The sequence below is a fragment of the Martes martes genome (assembly GCF_963455335.1).
Source record: "Martes martes genome assembly, chromosome: 2".
NCBI classification, from domain to species: domain Eukaryota; kingdom Metazoa; phylum Chordata; class Mammalia; order Carnivora; family Mustelidae; genus Martes; species Martes martes.
Genome location: NC_137889.1, coordinates 138,851,602 through 138,873,189, shown reverse-complemented (window position 1 = coordinate 138,873,189; position 21,588 = coordinate 138,851,602). Strand labels below are relative to the sequence as shown.

Below are 21,588 nucleotides of genomic sequence, written 5' to 3'. Positions count from 1 at the left end.
AGGGGAATATGAGAAGGCAGATTAGACGTGAGGCTGTCACAGTTGCTCTACCTCTGGGAGACCCAAGTGGAGGTGTCAGAGAGGGGCAGCTGAGTAGACAGTCTGGAGAATGGAAAAGAGGAGACAGCCAGCGGGATAAATCCGACAAGCGTATTCATGGGACTTAAAACTATGGGCACAGACAAGAGCATCTTAGGATTGAATATAGAGTGAAACCAGGAGGCAGTCAGAAAGAGTGCCAGGGCCAGGAGCTAAGCTAACAAAGACTAGATAGCAAAGTGAGGAGCAAAGAAAACCAGACAAATGGGAGCTACCAGAACGAGGGGTCAGAAATGCCAAATGGTACTGAAGGATCACGTAAGAGGGGGCCAGAGAGTGTCCAACTCAGAAATAACTGGTGAGTGAGGGCAGGCGTGTTGTAAAGTTGAGGCAGCAGAGGAAGTACAGGGTGAAGGAGAGATAGGGCACGTGGCCATGAGGAAAGCCAGCCCATGTGTGTTTGGGGTGGACAGCTGGGCTGTCTTAATGCTGACATACAGGCCCTTAGTTAGTCCTGCTCTGACTGATCCTGACTCCTCAGAGTTTCAAAAGATTATAAAAATTTTGGGGGCACCCAGGTGGCTCAGTGGGTTAAGCCTCTGCCTTCGGCTCAGGTCATGATCCCAGGCTCCTAGGATCGAGCCCCGCATTGGGCTCTCTGCTCAGCAGGGCCTGCTTCCCCCTCTCTTTCTGCCTGCCTCTCTACCTGGTTGTGATCTCTCTCTCTGTCAAATAAATCAAAAAATCTTAAAAAAAAAAGATTGTAAAAATTTTGATTATTGGGGCATCTGGGTGGCTCAGTCGTTTGGGTGTGTGCCTTTGGCTCAGGTTGTGATCCCAGGGACCTGGGATCAAGCCTCACACTGGGTTCCTTGCTTAGCAGAGAGCCAGCTTGTGCCTCTCCCTCTGTCCCCTTCCCTGCTCATGTTCTCTCTCTCAAATAGAAAAATACAATCTTAAAAATTTTTTAAATTATTAATGTTTTTTTCTTTCAGTTCACATGTGTTCAGATGTCCCAAAACTACTGGCAATTTTCATTAAAGTTTCAGATACCCAGGCCGTGACATTCATAAAACAAAATTCCTAAAAAGGACATTTATATTTTAAAAATTGGGGCAAGAAATGTAAACTCCAAATATTGGCTGCCCCTTGCCCCATTTTCATCTTCACATTGCTTGGGATATTTCAAACTTACACAGTTTCCAGACAGATACACAGAATACAGTTTTAAAATAGTAAACATTCCTAAATCCTCACCAGGTTTTCTTTCAAATGCAGAACTTATTAAGATCAGGGCTGTGTTAAGCTCCTCCATGGAAGAGGCCCCGTGACCTCCTGCTTCTGACATGCCATGATCACCACAAAGAACTAGCAAATTGGGTACAAGAGTCTCTCTCTCCTATAAGGCAAAGAAAAAAATATTTCAATTGCATTCAGATTGAGGAGAACACATGATCTTATTAAGGAAACAACTTCAGATTTTACCTTTACTTTAAAATAGTAACTCTTTATAAATGAGTTAGACTTTTTTTTTTTTAACCTATGAGCTTACAGCTAGATCAAAGGGTCAAAAACAAGTAATATCATAAATATAACAAACAGAATCATATGGAGGTCATGGAGCACAGCAGGGTTCTATTTAGGACCTCTCAGGGTAGAGGATTTAGGCCTGGTTTCTGCTGACCGTGAGAGCCTAGGCGCATGCCTTATCATGCTCATGTTATGTGTCACATGGGATTGCCCCTCAGCCTGGGGCTCCAGCCAAGGGCCTCTGCTGCTCCTTGAGGTGCAGGGCAGGCTCTTCCTTGCTTTTGCTACTTTCTTCACCTGGAATGCACTTTCATAGATGGCACATTTGCCTCCTCCCTCCCTTCAAGGCTCTGCTCCCGTCTCTTACTCCCATCCTGAAGGACAGCTGCTCTCACAATTCTGCCTCAAATCGCAACTATTCTCTCAGGTGCTAGTCCCTCCTCCTGCCCCACATTTTCCTAGAATACTTATGTACTCGTTGATTATCCTCACTTGTCCTTCCTGGCTACAGTATAAGCTCTACAGATGCCCAGACAGGCATTCAGGAACTAGGAGGGGAATGAATGGGTCAATGGTAGACATAGTCAGAGCTGCTGGGAGGCTGAGCCCATGCTCTGTGCTTACAGGCAAACTGTATGATGGTGGGCATGGCATTTACATAGGTCTTGAGTCCACTTCAGGAACTTGGTATCCCTTAGGAGTCGCTGGCACAGTTGACACTCATGCAGCCCGGCGCACCACAGTAAGCCTCACCTCGGACAGCAGTGAGGTGTGGATCTTCATTAGGACGCTGTCCATCTCCCGGAGTTTGTGCCCGATCAGAGGGCTACTGGGCCCAGAGACATGGCCGATGTGGTCCAGCCCAAGGTAGTGGAGGATTAACACATCCCAATCTCTTCTTTTTAATACTTTATCCAAATGCCTTGTAACATTATCATCCACCTGTAAAGGGGGAAAGGTACGTATGAATAGCTTCCTTTATTTCCCTTGATCTACACTCTCCAAGGAAAAGGATACAGTTCTTTTAAAATCTAGGCATTTTGGAGGGAGGAGCAAGATGGCGGAGGAGTAGGAGACTGAAATATCATCAGGTCCCAGGAGTTCAGCTACAGTTATCAAACCATTCTGAACACCTACAAACTCAACAGGAGATAGAGGAGAAGAAGAGCAGCAATTCTAGGAACAGAAAATCGACTGCTTTCCGCAAGGTAGGACTTGCGGAGAAGTAAATCTGAAGTGATGGGAAGAGTGACCACGGGGGGAGGGGCCAGTTCCTGGCAAGCAAAAGAGCGGTGGAGCACAAATTTGACTTTTAGAAGTCGGGTCCACTGAGGGACGTTGCTCCAGAGGCTAAGCGGGGGTGGAGTCCTCGTGGAGACAGTGTAGTCTCAGGATCCACAGAGTCACAGAAAGACCAGCAGTGTCTGAGTGTGGCAGTGCTCCCAGGTATCGGAGCAGTGATGCCACCTGCAGAGACAGCCGAGGAGGGGGCTCTCAGCTCGGGGTTACCGTAAACCCTGATCCAAGACACAGTCGGGTGACTGCTCTTCAAGCAGGGACCCCATAAGTGGCAGATCCAGAAAGAGCCCCCCTTCCTCCTCCGGGAGGAATGGCATGGAAGCAAGTGGCAGGATCTGCTGGGTTTGGAGACTCCAAATGGGGCCGTGCGCCAGAGATAGAAACACCAGCAGTCACAGGCTGGCTGAGCTCGGAGCATGGCCAGAGACCAGGGAGACGGGAGGGATTGACTACTTCTCTCTGAGGGTGCGCTGAGGAGTGGGGACCCAAGTTCTTGGCTCCTATAGATTGGGTAGCTGCCATCTTCATTCCCGTCCTCCAAAGTTCTACAGAAAGCGTTCAGGGAACAAAAGCTCCCGAGCACAAACTGGAGCAGATCACTTAGTCTGGCCCCTGACAAGGGTGGTGTAATTCTGCCTCGGGCAAAGACATTTGTGAATCACTATGGCACACCCCTCCCCTAGAAGATTAGCCAAGAACATCTACCAAGACCAAACAACTACTGGACCACAAGGGGAGAATCCTAGATATAAGAGACACCATAAGATGAAACAATATGAGAATAATTGGGATCCCAGAAGAAGGAGAGAGAGAGAGGGGCAGAAGGTATATTGGAGCAAACTATAGTAGAGAATTTCCCTAATTTGGCAAAGGGAACAAGCATCAAAATCCAGGAGGCATAGAGAACCCCCCTCAATTCAATAAAAATAGGTCCACACTCCATCATCTAATAGTAAAACTTATAAGTCTTAGTGACAAAGTGAAAATCCTGAAAGCAGCTCAGGACAAGAGGTCTGTAACATACAATGGTAGAAATATTAGATTGGCAGCAGACTTATCCACAGAGATCTGGCAGGCCAGAAAGGACGGGCATGGTATATTCAGGGTGCTAAACAAGAAAAATAATGCAGCCAAGAATATTACATCCAGCTACACTGTCATTGAAAATAGGAGGAGAGATTAAAAACTGCCAGGACTAACAAAAATGAAAAGAATTTGCAAACACCAAACCAACCCTACAGGAAATATTGAAAGGGGTCCTCTAAGCAAAGAGAGAGCCTAAAAGTAACAGACCAGAAAGGAACAGACACGATATATGATAACAGTCACCTTACAGGCAATACAATGGCACTAAATTCATATCTTTCAATAGTTACCCTGAATGTAAATGGGCTAAGTGCCCCAATTAAAAGACACAGGGTATCAGAATGGATAAAAACAACAAGACCCATCAATATGCTGTCTACAAGAAACTCATTTTAGACCCAAAGACACATCCAGATTTAAAGTGAGGGGGTGGAAAACAATTTACCATGCTAATGGACATCAAAAGAAAGCTGGGGTGGCAATCCTTATATCAGATAAATTAGACTTTAAGCCAAAGACTATAATAAGAGATGAGGAAGGACACTATATCATACTTGAAGGGTCTGTCCAACCTGAAGATCTAACAATTTTAAATATCTATGCTCCTAACATGGGAGCAGCAAATTATATAAACCAATTAATAACAAAATCAAAGAAACACATCAACAATAATACAATAATGGTAGGGAACTTTAACACCCCCCCCCCTTACTGAAATAAAGGCTTTAAATGACACACCGGACCAGATGGACATCACAGATAAATTTAGAACATTCCATCCCAAAAACAACAGAATACACATTCTTCTCTAGTGCACATGGAATATTCTCCAGAATAGATCATATCCTGGGTCACAAATCAGGTCTCTACCAGTACCAAAAGACTGGGATCATTCCCTGCATATTTTCAGACCACAATGCTCTGAAACTAGAACTCAATCAGAAGAGGAAAGTTGGAAATAACTTGAATATATGGAGGCTAAAGAGCATCCTACTAAACAATGGGTCAACCCGGAAATCAATGAAGAACTTAAACAATTCATGGAAACCAACTGTTTGAACCCAACTGTTCAAAATCTTTGGGACACAAAGGCGGTCCTGAGAGGAAAGTATATAGTGATACAAGCTTTTTCCAAGAAACAAGAAGGGTCTCAAGTACACAAACTAACCCTACACCTAAAGGAGCTGGAGACAGAACAGCAAAAAAAGCCTAAACCCAGCAGTAGAAAAGAAATAATAAAGATCAGAGCAGAAATCAATAAAATAGAAACCAAAAGAACAGTGAACAGATCAACAAAACTAGGAGCTGGTTCTTTGAAATAATTAATAAGGTTGATAAACCCCTGGACAGACTTATTAAAAAGAAAAGAGAAAGGACCCAGATTAATAAAATCATGAAAGAGGAGAGATCACAACCAATACCAAAGAAATTCAAACAACTACAAAACATACTTTGAGCAGCTATACACCAGCAAATTTGACAATAGAGAAACATATAAACTACCAAAACTGAACCAGGAAGAAAGAGAAAACCTGAACAGACCCTTAACCAGTAAAGAGATTGAAGCAGGCATCAAAAATCTCCCAACAAACAAGAGCCCAGGGCCAGACAGCTTCCTGGGGGAATTCTACTGAACATTTAAAGAAGAATTAATACCTATTCTCCAGAAACTGTTCCAAAAAATAGAAATGGAAGGAAAACTTCCAAACTCATTTTATGAGGCCAGCATTACCTTGATCCCAAAACAAGACAAGACCCCATCAAAAAGGAGAATTATAGACCAATATCCTTGATGAACGTGGATGCAAAAATTCTCACCAAAATACTAGCCAATAGGATTCAATAGTACATTAAAAGGATTATTCACCACAACTAAGTGGGATTTATTCCTGGGCTGCAAGTTTGGTTCAACATCTGCAAATCAATCAATGTGATATAATATATTAATAAAAGAAAGAAAAAGAACCATATGATACTCTCAATAGATGCTGAAAAAGCATTTGACAAAGTACAGCATCCTTTCTTGATCAAAACTCTTCACAGTGTAGGGTACCTTGATATCATCAAAGCCATCTATGAGAGGCAGGGCAGGGGGTCGTGGGGGGTAGGGAGGAATAAAATAAACAAGATGGGATGGGAGGAAGATAAACCATAAGAGACTCTTAATCTTATGAAACAAACAGGGTTGCTGGGAGGTGGGGGGGTAGGGATAGGGTGGCTGGTTATGGACACTGGGGAGGGTATGTGCTATGGTGAGTGCCATGAAATGTGTAAGCCTAATGATTCACAGATCTGTACCTCTGGGGCAAATAATACACTACATGTTAATAAAAATGAAAAAAAAAATCTAGGCGTTTGGGGTGCCTGGGTGGCCCAGTTGGTTAAGTGTCTTCTTTTGGCTTGGGTCCTGATCCTAGGACTCTGTGATGGAGCCTGCATTGGGCTCCCTGCTCAGTGGGAAGCCTGCTTCTCCCACTCACACAACCCCCTTCTTGTGTTCCCTCTCTTGCTGTCTCTCTCTGTCAAATAAACAAAGTCTTTTAAAAAAAGAAAAATCTAGGCATTTGTTTTAGGTATGAGGACTCAGAGTCTGAAAACACCAAAAAAACCCCAAACACAAACAGAAAAATCTGTCATAAGAAAGTTAAACAAATATTAGCATTAGATTAAGTTTTCACTAATACTGTCCTCACGTTTCTAAGGTATAGATAGAACATACTATATAGGTAATTTAAATGAGAAGTGTTGTTCTGACAAAAACATTCTGTGGGGGGCGCCTGGGTGGCTCAGGTTAAGCCTCTGCCTTCAGCTCAGGTCATGATCTCAGGGTCCTGGGATCGAGCCCTGCATTGGGCTCTCTGTTCAGCAGGGAGCCTGCTTCTCCCTCTCTCTGCCTGCCTCTTTGCCTACTTGTGATCTCCGTCTTTTGAATAAATAAATAAAAAATCTTTAAAAAAATAAAAAACATTCTGTGGGATCCCTACTGAGAATTAACTAATACTAAGTAGATGACCAGGTGACGCAGGTGACCGGGACGGGGGTGGGGGGCGGTGAAGGTGAGGGCATCTAAGTGTGTTCTGTGCGAAGGCTGTTCTGGGAAGAAACAGACACAGCTCTGAGCAACTAGCGGCTGAGCATCCCCTAACAGAGCCATGAGCCTGATCAGCCTAGACCATTCAGCTAGTCCACCTCCCGCCCACTTAAAAGTCTCTACAAAGGGAAGGGTCTCTGAGTGATGAGACAGAGGACAGGGAAACTCACTTATGAAAGCAACTGCTGCATGTACAGAAGTCAACTTTAGGAAAGAGTATTAATGTAAGTAAGAGTACAAAAGCTCTATCAGTCCCAGTAAACTGAGCTGGTATGGGTTTGCCTTTGCTCTGTGTGGCTTCCCTTTGCTTCAGGGTCAGCTTTCTAACTACAGGTCTAATCACTCCCTTTTTCCTTGTTGGAGCCTGTCCAGCACAGGACAGTGCTCCTCAGGACCAGGCTCCACCCAGCTCACCATCTGTCTTCCCACCTCCCCACTGGGGACACAGCTGCATTAACAGGAGAACCAGTAGCCTCAAGGATCCCAGGGAGGCCATGGAGTCCTCCGCCTTGCCTTGTACTGATGCTGCCACCCCAATTCTGTCCACTTGGGAAGCTGCCACTCTACTTCTCAAAAGAACTTAAATGGCTCCTTGCTGGGAAGCCCTTCCTAGTCGTCTATACCCTATCAACAGGTGTTCAGCTGTTCTAAGAGAGCTTTGTTCACATCTCCATCAGGGTTTATGTCCCTGGGTTGAACCTGATCACGTGGATGAATGGTGTCTATAATCTCTCCACACCTCTCCCAGCACACCAACAAAGGCCACGTACAAACAGTATTACCTCTCCCCGACAGGGTATCAGACTCCAGTGTGATAAAGGGTCCTTATTTTAAAAACTGACCTCTGTATAATCTGACACGAAAAATGAGGTTGTTCCATCATACTCCACAAAATGCTTTGGGAATAGTTTCACCCATGTTTCATCTCCATAAAAAATAATTCTTTTCCCAGCTGCTTTTGCCTGTGTGATCACATTGTCTTCCAACAGTGCAGGGGAATTGAGGTTCCTGACAACATCGATGAAGCCGGGGAGGCTCCCTGTCATCAATGCCTGCAGAAGAAAACGTTCACGAAGTTAGACTATGGAATCCAAAGCACAGCATGGGAAGGAGCGCCGCAGATCACGTTATGGATGAAAGAGGAGAGCTTCAAACTAGGACATCCCCAATACTGGAAGCTGGGTCAGAGGGGAAAGCTGCACACAGATTTTGGCAAAACTAGCAAACCTGCTCTCAAAGACTTGACTGTCTTTCAGCCAATGAGAGGATGAAGGAGGAGGCTGGGGCAGCTGGACCATCGTGGTAGACAGAAAAGCTGCAGGTTAGAGCAACTGAAGAAAATGGCAAAGCATGGTATACACTGAAAACAAAGCTGTATACTCAACTGCCTATCAGGTCCCCACCTAAGCTTCAAATTTGCCCTGTTTGATAAGCAAACTCTGTGTACTCATCTTACAACCTAGCCATTCTAATGACCATGCCATGTGTACAAGCAGCCTCTACCACAGTCTCTATGCAAGAACTCTCAGAAATTCTCATAGTAATTGGCCAGGGATGCTGGTGGGACACCCCTGCTCCAAACACAGACACACACACACACACACACACACACACACACACACACCACCATCATTTCTGGGAGGAAAGGGTGGGTGTGACATATCCCCGTACCTCTCTGATGCAGAATTATGTCAACAATCTCCCTCACTTCAGCACAGTCTCAGAGGCCATAGTAATGGGTCACGTGTCTCCTGTGATCTGGAGTTATCCAACAACCCATGACACTGGCATTTAGGGACCTACCTGTGCAATGAAAATAAACAGAAATCTGGATAATGACAATAGGCCTAATTTTGCCAGGTCTTTAACAGCAAAAAACCAACCAACCAAACAAACCAAATATGAATTAACCTGATTTCTGGAATGCCAGAGGAACTCAGCAAATACTCTCCCCTAAGAGTAATGACAAAATGGGACAGAACTGCCCAAAACAACCATTTTAAGGCTTAGAAAACTTACCAAGGATTTATAACAAATTGAGAAGTTCTTATCTAAGACAAACTACGGGATCTCAATAAGAGCTGTGAGTAACCTGTGGTGTTTTAACATAGGCTGCTCCCCTTCCCCTACCCCCATCATGTCATGGCCATGGGGACCTGGATGGGTCCATCTGACCTGGAGCTGCACAGAGAAGTCCCACGCTAGGGATGTGTTGAAAACAGGGAAGGCCAACATCACAGCTGCCTAAGGCATCAGTGCTGTTTGTGGTAACAGACAAGCCCAACATTCAGAAATAGGGTCTGGGGGGAACCTGGGTGGCTCAGTGGGTTAAGCCTCTGCCTTCAGCTCAGGTCATGATCTTGGAGTCCTGGGATTGAGCCCCACATCATCAGGAGAGAGCTTCTCTCTCTCCCTCTGCCTCTCTTCCAGCTTGTGTGTGCACGCACGTGCTCTCTCTCTAATAAAAAAAATAAAATCTTTAAAAAAACGGGATCTAGGTTGGGGTGCCTGGGTGGCTCAGTCAGTTAAGCATCTGACTCTTGATCTTAGCTCAGGTCTTAATCTCAGGGTCATAAGTTCAAGCCCCACACTGGGTTCCACGCTGGGCATGGAGTCTACTTCAAAAAAAATTAAAATAAAAAAAAATGGGGTTTAGGGAATGAGACAAGTATAGCAGATTTCTGTAAGTGCCCACTGAGCTGTGTGCACACACGGGGCTGATTGTGCACTCAAGAGAGAGAAGATAATGCCTAATAATCCACTCCTTCCAGCGGGACGGGAGATCCTATAGAGAAAGTGACAGGGCAGGCTTATTAGGTGCCTGAACAGTGAGTACGAACCACACACAGACCCCTGGGAAGGGCGGAAGGCCTACTTGTTTAAGCACAACCTGTGACCAGTCATTGGCTAACCACTAACTATGTTCATCCAGGGGTGACCTTTTGGAAGACCAGCTTAAAATAAAAAAAAAAGAATTTAAAACAAAAACAAGCAGATACCAGTTACTATGCACTCCAGGGGAGACAGACTCTACAGAACGAGTTTAGGCAAGTAACTCACTGACAAACCAGCAAAATGATAGCAAGAACCACCACTCCTGGGGTGGGGGATCAGGATCCAGAGTTGAGGTGAGGGTTGAACGGATAGACCACATTTGTTAAATCTCACTGGACTATACACATAAGAACGTCTGCACTGCACTGTATGAAAATTCTACCTCAATGAAATTATTTTTTAAAAACGTGAGCCTCTCTTTCACCCCAGAATTTTACTACTTACAGGTAACCAGTTACTTTGGGTAAGTACTCTTTCATATATTTTCCTATATGTGTACAATCACAAATATACAATGGTAATAAACTATATAAACAATTCTGCAACTTGCTTTTATTTTTCAATTAATAACATATTCCTAACTTCTCTCCCCAGAAAACACATAGCTACTTCATTTTTTTTTTTTTTAAACTCAGCTACAAAGTACTCAGTATTTGGACCAAGACCATTTTAATGGACATGCATTTTAACAAGCTTGCAATGCAAGTGCCATTTGAGCTGAGACCTGAAGGCTGACATGTTGTTGTCTAGGGGAGGGGAAGGGAGGTACAGTGGGGTTTTCCAGGGGGGACACAGCAAACTGTGAAAGCTCCAAGGCTGAGAGACGGCGGCATGCTTGGGGTATGTGTGATCTATGTGGATGAATGACACAGGAAGAGGGAAAGCAGCTCAGATGAGAATGAGGTAAACGGGGACAGGATCATGCAGACTTGAAGCCTGGGTTAGTAGGCAGATATAAACGAGTGCAGGGTTTGAAGAAGAGCACCACAACCTGCTTTGTTTGGAGGGGCTTGGGCACTAGGAGGTGCTCAGAGACTTTTACAGTCCTGGCTGGAGACCACAGCAGACTGGACCAGGGTGGCAAGAGTGCAGGGGCTGGCTCAGTGTTGACAGTACTGTCTACCTTGTTTCATATGAAGAAGAGGTCATCATCAATCTTTACATTTTTACAGTGTGATAGACAAAAACTGGGCTTACAAATTGCTTTAGTTCGCCTTGCCCTGATTACTAGTACAGAATCCTTTCATTTGTTTACTTGCCATTTCAATGTCTTCCTTTGTGGATTTCTTTATATCCTTTGCCATTGGATTTTTGTCCTTGATCAGATTCTCTTTACACATCATGGGCTTAACATCTTGTTTGTGATGTCAACTGTCAATAATTTTTCCAGTTTATCATTTGTCAGTTGACTTGGTTTTTGTGTCTTCCACACATAAAGGTTTTTGGTTTCCATGTGGTCTAATCTGTCCATCCTTCTCCCAGGGGATTTTATAAGGTATTTGCCTCCTTCTCATACTAGGCTGTGTTCCCACTGACATTTTTGAGGAGGGCAGGGACTACTTGGTATCCTTCACCCCAGGAAGCATGCAGGCAGTTGGGAGCCCTAGGAAGTCTAAGTGAGAGCCCAAATCTGCCATCACCTTGGAGGTCGTCCTGCAGTTGTTGTGACCTTGGGAACAGTGGTTTCTTCCCTTCTGAGAATGAAGGAGAGCTCTGCAGAGACTACTGGAAGAGGATGTGGCCTGGTCACCCTATTCAGCAGCGACCGAGAGGCTCTGGAACTAGACACACGTAGGCTAGGGTTGGTTTCTGATGCCAGCTGTGTGGTTTTACCACTTCAAGCCTGTTTCCTCATCTGGAAAATGGAGAAGATGGCAGTGCCTGCCTCATGGAGCCTAGGTCATGGGGCTGTTGTGACAGCACATGACATAACATCTGTGCTTTGTGCTCACAGCAGTCAATTGGTCAGTACCTGCTCCTTATGGTGACTATAAATTCGCTGAAGAAAGGAAAAGGATTCACAAATTAGTTAACACGAGAAAGTGCTAGGAAAGTGCTTAGTCTTGAATCGTTAAGATCAGCTTTTCGTGACAACTGCATCAATACCTCAAGATTAATCTATCCCTTCCCTAATAGGAGGGAGGGTAGGGGACACACTCCTTAGCCATTACTACCCAATCCTACCAAATTCTAGAGCTGTGAACCCTAACTCCAGTATGTATTTCCTGTTCTAGCTCTCCATTGCTGGGAAATGAGAAGCAAGAACCTGCAAAGGCCTGAAAACAAATAAAATGAAGCACAAGACTGGTTCCATGAAATGACAAAAACAGGCTGGAAATGGGAGGCCCCAAGAACCACAGTAGCCGACATGCAGTCTGGACACAGTCTGAAGCCTGCACACCCACTTACATGCTTTCTTATAAACCTACTCAGACTCCTTACCAGGCGGAAGGAATGGGTTCCTTCTACACCTTCAACAGAACAGATGAAGAAATCAGTGCTCCTGATGGTGAGGAGCCTGGATGCCTTTCTTCCAGCTTTAACAAGACTGGCCTCAGCAGAATGAGCATTCTCGAGAGGCCATCCCCGAGCTTCTTGACTAAAGGTGCCCCACTCTCTCCGTTTCTCATCAATGTCATATTCTCCTCCCTGATTCCTTCCACAGCACTTATCACTTTCTGAAACTATCCCGATTATTTATTTATATAATTACATATCTTTTCTCCCCTCAATTAAAAATTAAGCTCCACGAGGATAGGACATTTGTTCTTCATTGAATCTCTCTTATCTAAAATTGTGTGATATACAAAAGATGTTCAGTAAATATTGCTGAATGAAGGACACACTACATCCCAAAGTTGCAGAGAGTGGGAAACTCAAGAAAATAAGTCAAGAAGAGATGCGGTATTAACCCTTTCAATCCCAGACTGTTTCATTCATCCAGTAAACAATTACTGAATACCTACCAAATACCGAATCAAGTAGTGGCTCCTTCTCACCAAATAACAAGGTGTCACATGATCAGCCATAGATGGAAGGCTACAACCAGAGACTATCTTACCGTACCAGCCACATAGTCACAAACTTTTAAGCTCCTCTGTCTCTTTCTGCCTCCTCCCCTTTACTCACCCTTTCAGTTTAAACTTGCCATTTCTTCAGGCAGTCTTTCCTGACCCTCGATCTACACTGAGGCCTCCCAACCTCCCCCCAGTAATGAGCATCACATCCTGCTCTTTCTCATCATCATGCATTAATCACACTTTAAACTACAAATCAGTTTGTCTGCTCATTTGCTTAATGGCTATGTCTCTCACAGGTGACTAAAAGCTCCATGAAGGCAGATACTATGTTGCCCTAATTGCAAACCCTTTACAGTACTGACACATAGTAGTTGCGTAATAAATAGTTCTTGAGCCAATCAATACAGCTTTACTCTTTCTTCTTCTTCTTCTTCTTTTTTTTTTTTTTCAACTCATAGTTCATGGGTAAAGCACTTTAAAGCCACACTCACTAGGATGAGCACCTCAAAGGTGAGTTATATAGTAAAAACAATGATAACTATTGAGGCCAGATCATGCAGGTTTGGTCATTATTTATACCACAGTTGTGAACAAGCCATCTAACTTATCTGAGTTTGTTTCTGATCTATAAAGTCAAGAGACTGAATTAGATTAATCCAAAAGGCTGGAATGTAAGTGACCCACTGATGATTAAAGAAGAGGCCAGATTAGCAAGGAGGACACTATCTTCAGGATTAGGCTAACCTGACTGATCTGGCTCTAAATACTTTATGCCTTCCATGAAGTGCGAACTTGGGGCTACTTGACAAGAGACACAAATCATGGGTCTCAGTTCTACCCTATCTTGTGAGGCTTTGTCAGCATTTTATTGCCCCAGCCAGGTGGACAGCACTCAACTAATTTCCACCAAGTTAAAATTGGGACTCCAGGTAAAAGAGTACAGAGAGCCCCTCCAAACCTCCCAAAGAACCAAATCATGACTTACAACACATTAAGTCAAACTGTTTACCTTGATTCGAGGCATAGTAACTGTAGGCAGCTTGGCTTCAGCCACAAAACTATGAGATGCTCCTTTCTCCACAAGATAAGTTGTGTAGGGCATAAATTTCACACCCTTTGACCCAAACACAAAATCATCTCTCAAGCCATCTATCAGCATAATAACAACTTTTCTGAATAGAGGTGGTGGGAGCTTGGTCCAGTTGGAACGGTCTCCTAAAAATGTTTGAAAGGAAAAAGGAAATTAAGTTTTAAATTGTATTTAGCCCCCAAGCACCTTATAATCTGCTTCTGGCCCACTTCTCTAGCACATATGCTGTCATATCTACCTAACCCAAGCCAAAGAAAAGACCGGTTACTGGACAGTGCGTGGATGATGAGGAAGCTGAAGGAGCCCCAGTATTAACCATGAATTGCCCTATGCATGGTGAGTAGTGGGGAAGGGGAGTTCCTTCGTGAGATCCCTGGATATTTGACATTTACGGAGCTTGATTCAAAACACAGTGCAGCAGGTAGGGGATGGGCAAGCGTCTACAAACTGTGTCTATACGGTCAGTGGCTGGTATTGTGGGGACCTAGTCAAAAATGGGAGAGCCTTTACCTATTGTGTACTACTGGGTAAGTGAGGGCCACTGGCAGGAAAAGGGGGACATTCACTGAAAGAATGTCACAGAAGAAAACGCAGTGCTTGGCGTCAGCAGGAATCTTATATGCTGTGTCTTATTGAGCAGAAAGGGTGCCTGGGAAAGGGAGTGACACAACGGACTGTTCGGGCAAGTGGCGGGGGTGTGACCGGACGAGCGACATCAGGAGACGAGTTAGCGCAGGTGTGCAGAGCTTTCTCTGCGGCGACCAGGGAGGAGACTGCAGCGTGGCTGGTAGTGGTGGCTGCCACACGCTGTGGGGTACAGAAAGGGGCTGGGACGGTAGAGAGAGGACTCCTGGGCGTGGGGGCCCAACGAGGAGAGCACTCGGAAGTCCCGAGAAGTGCGAAAGGCGATGCTCATAGGAGGCTCCTTTGGATAAAGTGGGGCCCGGGGAGCGGAGACGGCCGGGGAGGGGTCCGTACCAGCTGAGGGCTCGGGCGCTGGGGGCTCTGCTTGGTGCTCCGTCCTGGAGGAGGAACGAACCGGAGCCGGGAAGAATCCCCGAAGGAAAAGCGCGACCCCGAGCACCTGGATCACCACGCAGCAGGCGGCAAAGGTCCCGGAGCCCAGCCGCATCGTGCCTAACCGCTGAGCGCGGATCCCGGGTCCCTGACCCCAGTACGAGCCTCGCCCCGACGGGCGGCTTCCGGGAGCTGCCGCTGAACAAGCGTGAACTAGCCCGCATAACTGGTGCCGGCTCAGTGTGTCATCACGTCCGCCGTCGCGCCGGAAATACGCAAAGGGAAAGCGCTTGCCGGTGCCGGCAGTCCCCACAGTCTCCGAACCCCTTGCCAATACTTCCGGCGCATGCACGGGCGAACTCCCTCCCGCCCGCAAGGCCCCTCCCTCGCGTTCCAGTAGGCCCCATCGGGTGTGGTTCGGGAGGTGGGCGGCTGTTGTGTGCCATACCTGCTGCTAGGAGCTCTCAGCTGTGTCCCATCGGCCTGCCGTCGCCTCCGAGCGCTCACCTGTCGTGGGCAGGTGTGTGCCGCGGACCCCTTTAAGCTGCGCCGCCGTGCCATTGCGGGGTGACCTAGAGAAGGTCAAGGCGTCCGTATGCAGACCAGACTCCAGGACCTTGTTGGGACCCCGTGCGACCCCTTCCCCGGCCGCCGCCTCTGTCCCCCGCCTCGATGTGTGCTGGGACCAGGAATTCGCGGGAGGCTGGCGCGCGGGGCTGAGCTGTGGAGGCGGCTGCTCGCCGCACCCCGGACCCCGGGACTGACCGGTTGCAATAGAGAGGCCAGCGGTTTTCCGCTCGAGGGCTGGCCGGTGCTCTGTGCTCGCAGCTCCGCTGCTGTCACGCCGTGGGACAGCAGCTGGGGTCACGCCGGTCTTCCACCAGCCTTCCCTCCGCACCTTGCTTGGACCCGTTCCCAGGCCGAGGCGGGCTCGAAGGGGTGTCTGCAGGCCTTAAATGTGGCCCTGGGACAAGTCTGCGACTTCAGGCTGTGGCAGTTACTGGTTTCCACCACTTCCCAGTACTCACTCACCGTGAGTGTTAATAACAACCGCTGAACAACAGCTGGACTTTCTAGTTATCACCTGCCAGGCACCCGGTCAAGCCCTTGAAGTTATTTTATTTGATCACAAGAACACTTTAAAGTAGTCATTATTCTTTATTGCAAACCCAGAAATGAAGTAACGTGTCTAAAGTGACACAGCTAAAGAGGCACAAGACAAAGATTTAGAGCTTGCAGTCTGACAGCCTGTGCTTTGAATCTCCACACTTGTTGACTTTTAAAAGAAAAACAAAGGGCACCTGTGTGGCTCAGTTGGTTAAGCAACTGCCTTGGCTCAAGTTATGATCCCAGAGTCCTGAGATCAAGTCCCACACTGGGCTCCCAGTTCTGCTGGGAGTCTGCTTCTCCCTCTGACCTTCTCCTTGCTCATGTTTATTCAGAAATGCAGAGAATTGTAATGCAAGACCAGCAAGTTACAGCAAACATGGAAGAGGTTGTTCCATTTTTATTTAATTGATTTTATTATTTTTTTTTAAGTAGGCTCCACCAGCATGGAGCCCAACAGGGACACAGGTGAGGTCCGTGTGCCTTCCCATCTCTGAGATGCAGGAGCCTTGAGTCCCACCAAGAGCAAAGTTGCTTTTTCAGCAAGTGGAAGAGCGTCTTGCCATCGTGGGAGGACAGAGTGCACTGGATGGTGGCTGCAGCCTCTGACCCTGGGTTAACTCCTTCCTTCCCTGGGCTTCAGATTCCACAGCCGTGCAGTCCCCCACCAGTGGTGCAAAACTTGCAGCTTTGCCAGCCCAGCATTTGTTCTCACACCCAAGTCCAGCACCTCAGCTTGTCTTTGGGAACCACATCTCACCTGCTTCCCATCCAAACAGTTCCAGAGGGCATACCCCACATTCCACCCACCTTGAAGATGGACATGTGATCTAGGTCTACCCAACCTCATGCTCTGTCTTCTAGGTGCTCTGATGGCTTCAAGGATAAGAATGTGACCCAAGCCAGACCAACAACACTTAAAGCCATGACTTTTCATGGAACCCAAGAGAAAGAGAAACACTTTCCAGTAGAATCGACGGTGAGGGGATTTCAGCCTGGAGTTGCTACAGGCCCCAGATCCAGTAAGAGAGACTGTGTCTGTGAACGAGGCCACCCCAGAGCACTTGGCAGGATAGAGGGTTGGAGATGGTCCAGGTCACACTCTGACAGTGTGAGCCCCTGGGCTTGCAAAGTCCAAACACATTCCTAACTTGCCTCCTGCAAGTATTAATTTTTTCCTGACCATTTAAAAATATTAATTTATTTTGCTTCAGTAGGTATGTCTGTTGGGTCCATGGTCAAAGGAGCAAGACTGATAAAAAGTGAAGGTCAAGCAAAGCTTTATTTTGCACCAAGCATCGAGAATCAAACTGACCGGCCAGGGCTGTCTCTTGCAAAGAGGCCACCGCTCCCAGCCTCACAGACTAACTTTTATAGAGTAAAGGTCATGTGGTTGAGCCTGGCTACACACCAGTGGCCAACTGAATTACAATTCACCCTATAGTAGCTATTTGAACTAGCCTATCATGCTGGTCAGAATTGGCACCCAAAAGGCACCCAAAAAGCAGGGCCCACATTCTTGGGTGGTTAGGTGCTTTCCTGATTGGATATCTCCACCTGGCTTGACTCATCCTTGTATTCTGGGCTCTGTTACCTCCCCCTGACCTGACATGTCCTGGTATATGGGCTCTGTTATCAGGGACTGGTCAGTCATATTTTACTGGTTTCCCAGACTTGTTTCTAAGTAAGTTCTTCTGGGGGTGGGGGGCAGGGTCAATCTAAGTTTACCACATAAGCAACAAAATGGCTCGCTCTGGCTAAGTAGGCCCTTGCAATGTCCTATTCTCTTCAAGCCAAAAAATCTCAGCTGACTTATCAGAATCAATAATCCCTGAGACTCCCTGTGCATGGTGTCCTCACTGGTCAGGGCATGGCTAAGGAGAGGAAGACTGAGTGGGTCAGGTCTCAGAGGAGGTCCAGAACAGCTCTGTCCCTGTTCCTTCTCTGTCCTGGGAGAGGAGAACCCTTGAACAGTGAGTGGAGAACCAGCAGGAGGAAGCGGTCCATGGATGACTAATTGGTCTGCTTGTTTTTTCCATATTTTAGGGTCCTTTTGTTAATCACCCATTTCCTCTAGGTTTCCTGTCTGGTACAATAAGTTTCTTCTATTTGACATTTTATTTCTTTCTAGTCGACAGAATTGTCACAACTCATGAACATATATTGATGTGTTATTTTTAATTAAAGTCCATATTTTATTCAGGTTCCTTCTGTTTCACCTTCTCCTGCTCCAGTGTCCCTTTTCCTGCTCATACCTCTCAAGGCTCTACTTGGCTGTAGCAGTTTTTCAGACTTGCTTTGTTTCAATGATCTTGGTGTGTTGAGGAGGACTGGTCAGGCAGTTTGTAGAAAGTCTTGTATTGGGATTTATTTGTTTTCCTCATGATTACATTGGGATTATGGATTTTGAGGAACCAGATCAGAGAGGTAAAGTGCTCTGTCATCACTTTATAATAAGGGAAAGCTTGTCACTGTCCGTGTTAATGTTGGTCACCTGGCTGAAGCAGTGATGGTCAGGGTTCCCCACCATGAAGTTACTCTTTTCCATGAGCATACAGCATGTCTTCATAAGTAGGAAAACACTGCACTGAGCCAAACTTTAGGAGAGGGGAGTTAGCTCCATTTCCTTAATGGATGGCTGAGTGCCTACATCTACTATTTGGAATTCTTATAGGAGAGGTCTATTCAATTCCATTTGTAAAAAACAACAACTATGTAATCTGTTGATAGAAATGCAACTGAGTAATTTAAATGATCCCAATGGCTTCACTGAACAGTTCATTAATTGGGCAGCATGCCATTTAGCAAATGGAAGGGAGCTCCCTTTAGCTCCAGGGAAGGGAAGGTATTTAAAGGCAGAGAGGGGATTGAAAAAAAAAAAAAAGAAATTACTAGAAAAGGATGCAGTCTATTTCAGGCAATGTCTCCCTCCAAAGGGGAACACAAGGAGCCATTCAGTTCATTTTCCAGCCTGACTGGTTAAAGTTTACATAGAGGTGAGAATGTGTGAAAATGCAGTTAGGTCAGGTAATAAGTCTTGGTTTGCTGGCTTGCGTTTCTTGACACAAGTGACTCCATTTTGGGCCTGTGGTTTCTTTTTAAAAAGTCATTTATTCTGGTGCACCTAGGTGGCTCAGTTAAGTAGCTGCCTTCAGCTCAGGTCATGATCTCATGGTCCTGGGATCAAGCTCCATGTTGGGCTCCCTGCTCTGCGGGGAACCTACTTCTCCCTCTTCCTCTGCCTCTCCCTTCTGCTCATGCACTTTCTCTCAAATAAATAAGTGAAATCTTTAAAGAATCATTTATTTTTACCAGTGTGGACACCAGGGTAGGTTATGCTCCAGCACTACAGTGTTTGGTCGCTGCCTCATTCCTGCTTTGGTGATTGGGAGCGCTTTCCATTGGCTCCTGTTTTCTGTTGACATCATTCCATCTCTGTGGCTCTTTTCCTGGGACTTCTTTACTTTCTGACACTTCCTGATTATCCTGGCTCCTATACTTCCTGTCTTAGTTCCAGTGTCAGCAATTTCTTCAAGGAGCCCTGGTTAGTAGAGGATGGTATAAAAGTCTTACACGTGGGAGCTAAATGTGCTCAGGGGACAATGCAAGGCAGTGTATGCTTGTATTCCCACCTACGCTGACACACCTAATTATAAAGATTTCTATGTGCAACTGTCTGTGTCCATATCAAGCTAAAGATGAGTTTACACTGATGTCTCCAACCTGGTCCATCACCATGAGGAGACTGTGATCTTCTCCCTTTGCTGATCTGTAACTTCATACTCTAACAGGGACAAATCTGGCTCTCCCCACCTGCCATTGATTTAATTCATTGCTCCATTCCAGATTATAGATGTGATATCTTCAGAACTGATAGCTACCACTCCTCAGGGAAAGAACTTTATCAAATAGAGCCCACTGTGTACGTACAGTACGTTTTTCTTTACTCTAAAGATTCCACTAATTTCCAAAGTTACTTAGGTCAGCACTTTTTGTTATGCAATCTACAGTGAGGGTCTTTTTCCCCCCATATGTTTCTAATACAGTTAGATTATGTGACACGTTCTGTATTCCACTGAAGGGGAGGAAGAATTTTTCCTTGGTCCAAGGTTCTAACCTTGGAGCTAAGAATGAAATTGACATGAGACAGATTAATAGGAGGAAAAAAACCAAAGTGTAATGATGTGCACCTAGAGACCCAATAATGAAACTGAGGTCCAAAGAAATGACCCAGGAAACCAGGTTCATACTTTTTGGACAAAGAGAAAATAAAACTGTGATGAAATCACAGGACAAAGAGACCTTAACCTTGGGAGCTTCAATCACTGGGGGATTCTAAACAGAATTTGGGCTGGGGTAGTAAATTAGTGAAAAGTAACAAGGGTTGTTTATACAGCCTTATGGACTCCGGATCTCCCATCTCTGATGATGTTGAAATCTCTTTACCTTCTGGTACAAGGACATCTTCACATGGGAGATAGATTTCCTGCTTCCAGGGGGCAGAGGAGGGTCTAGGTGTCCTCATTGCATAGTCTGTCTCTTAAGTAACTTTTATTAAAATGATCTATATGTCAAAGTGGCAGATTTGGGGCAGCCTGCCCTTGGCCCCTACACCATCCTGTGACACTCCCACATCTCAAATAACTTAATTTCGGTAGATTGTGATTTACTCTTTGGGATATAAAAATGTTTGTTTTTTAAAAGATTTTATTTTTAAGTCATCACCACACCCAACATGGGCCTTGCATTCACAACTCCAAAATCAAGAGTTGCATGCTCCACCAACTGAGCCAGCCAGGTGCCCCAAAGTGTTTGGGTCTTGACAAATGCATAGTGGCAGGTACAAATCATTAAAATATCATGGAATTCACCCCTTGATCCTTTTATCATCTCCAGTTTCGCCTTTTCCAGAATCTCCTACAAATGGTGTCACTCAGTGTATAGCCTTTTCAGACTGGATTCTTTCACTTAGAAAAATACATGTAAAGTTCTTCCATGTCCTTGTATGGGGTGATGGTTCATTTCTTTTTATTGTTGGGTAGATTAACAGGAGAAAAACAAGTCAAAGTTTAATATGCATACGTCCTGTATTCATGAGCGATACCCAGGAAAATGGAATAACTCTGTGAGGTGGCCCAGCCCTCAGCCTAATGCTGTCTTCAACTAAAGACCAAAACATTTTTGGGTGGTGGGAAGGCCAGTTAAGGGATGTTATCAGTGAGCCCTGTAAATGAGGGAATGGTTGTTACACAGACTTAAATCTGTGCCTTCTCTTTTGGTAAGAGTTCCTTGAGATTTAGTCATTATGTTCATGATACAGAGGTAGACAGGCTTACAAATGGAGCGTTCCATTATGAGTGTACATTTCACTCACCAAATGGCAACTTTTACCCAGTTTTCAAAGATTCTCTTGTGTCTGCTGTTTCTTAAAATTAATCAGCTCAAATGACCCTTGTGCTAAAGAGGCATATTTT

The 21,588-nt window shown here is 45.5% G+C and overlaps 1 protein-coding gene across 2 annotated transcripts in view; it reads right to left on the bottom strand.

Moving 5' to 3' along the window:
* PIGG (phosphatidylinositol glycan anchor biosynthesis class G (EMM blood group)) overlaps positions 1-15,245 on the bottom strand; it is a 45,249-nt gene extending 30,004 nt beyond the window's left edge. Inside the window, exons 1-5 of one of the 2 annotated variants that reach the window (XM_080797732.1) lie at positions 14,969-15,245; positions 13,910-14,115; positions 7,888-8,097; positions 2,323-2,511; positions 1,297-1,438 (exon numbers count right to left, since the gene is read on the bottom strand). In XM_080797732.1, coding sequence (XP_080653858.1) covers positions 1,297-1,438; positions 2,323-2,511; positions 7,888-8,097; positions 13,910-14,115; positions 14,969-15,122 — 901 coding nt within the window. In that variant the 5' untranslated portion in view covers positions 15,123-15,245. Of the gene's footprint in view, positions 1-1,296; positions 1,439-2,322; positions 2,512-7,887; positions 8,098-8,716; positions 8,850-13,909; positions 14,116-14,968 lie in introns of those variants that run through there. The other variant, XM_080797733.1, reaches the window with a different exon arrangement.
* Between the last annotated feature and the right edge of the window lie 6,343 nt (positions 15,246-21,588).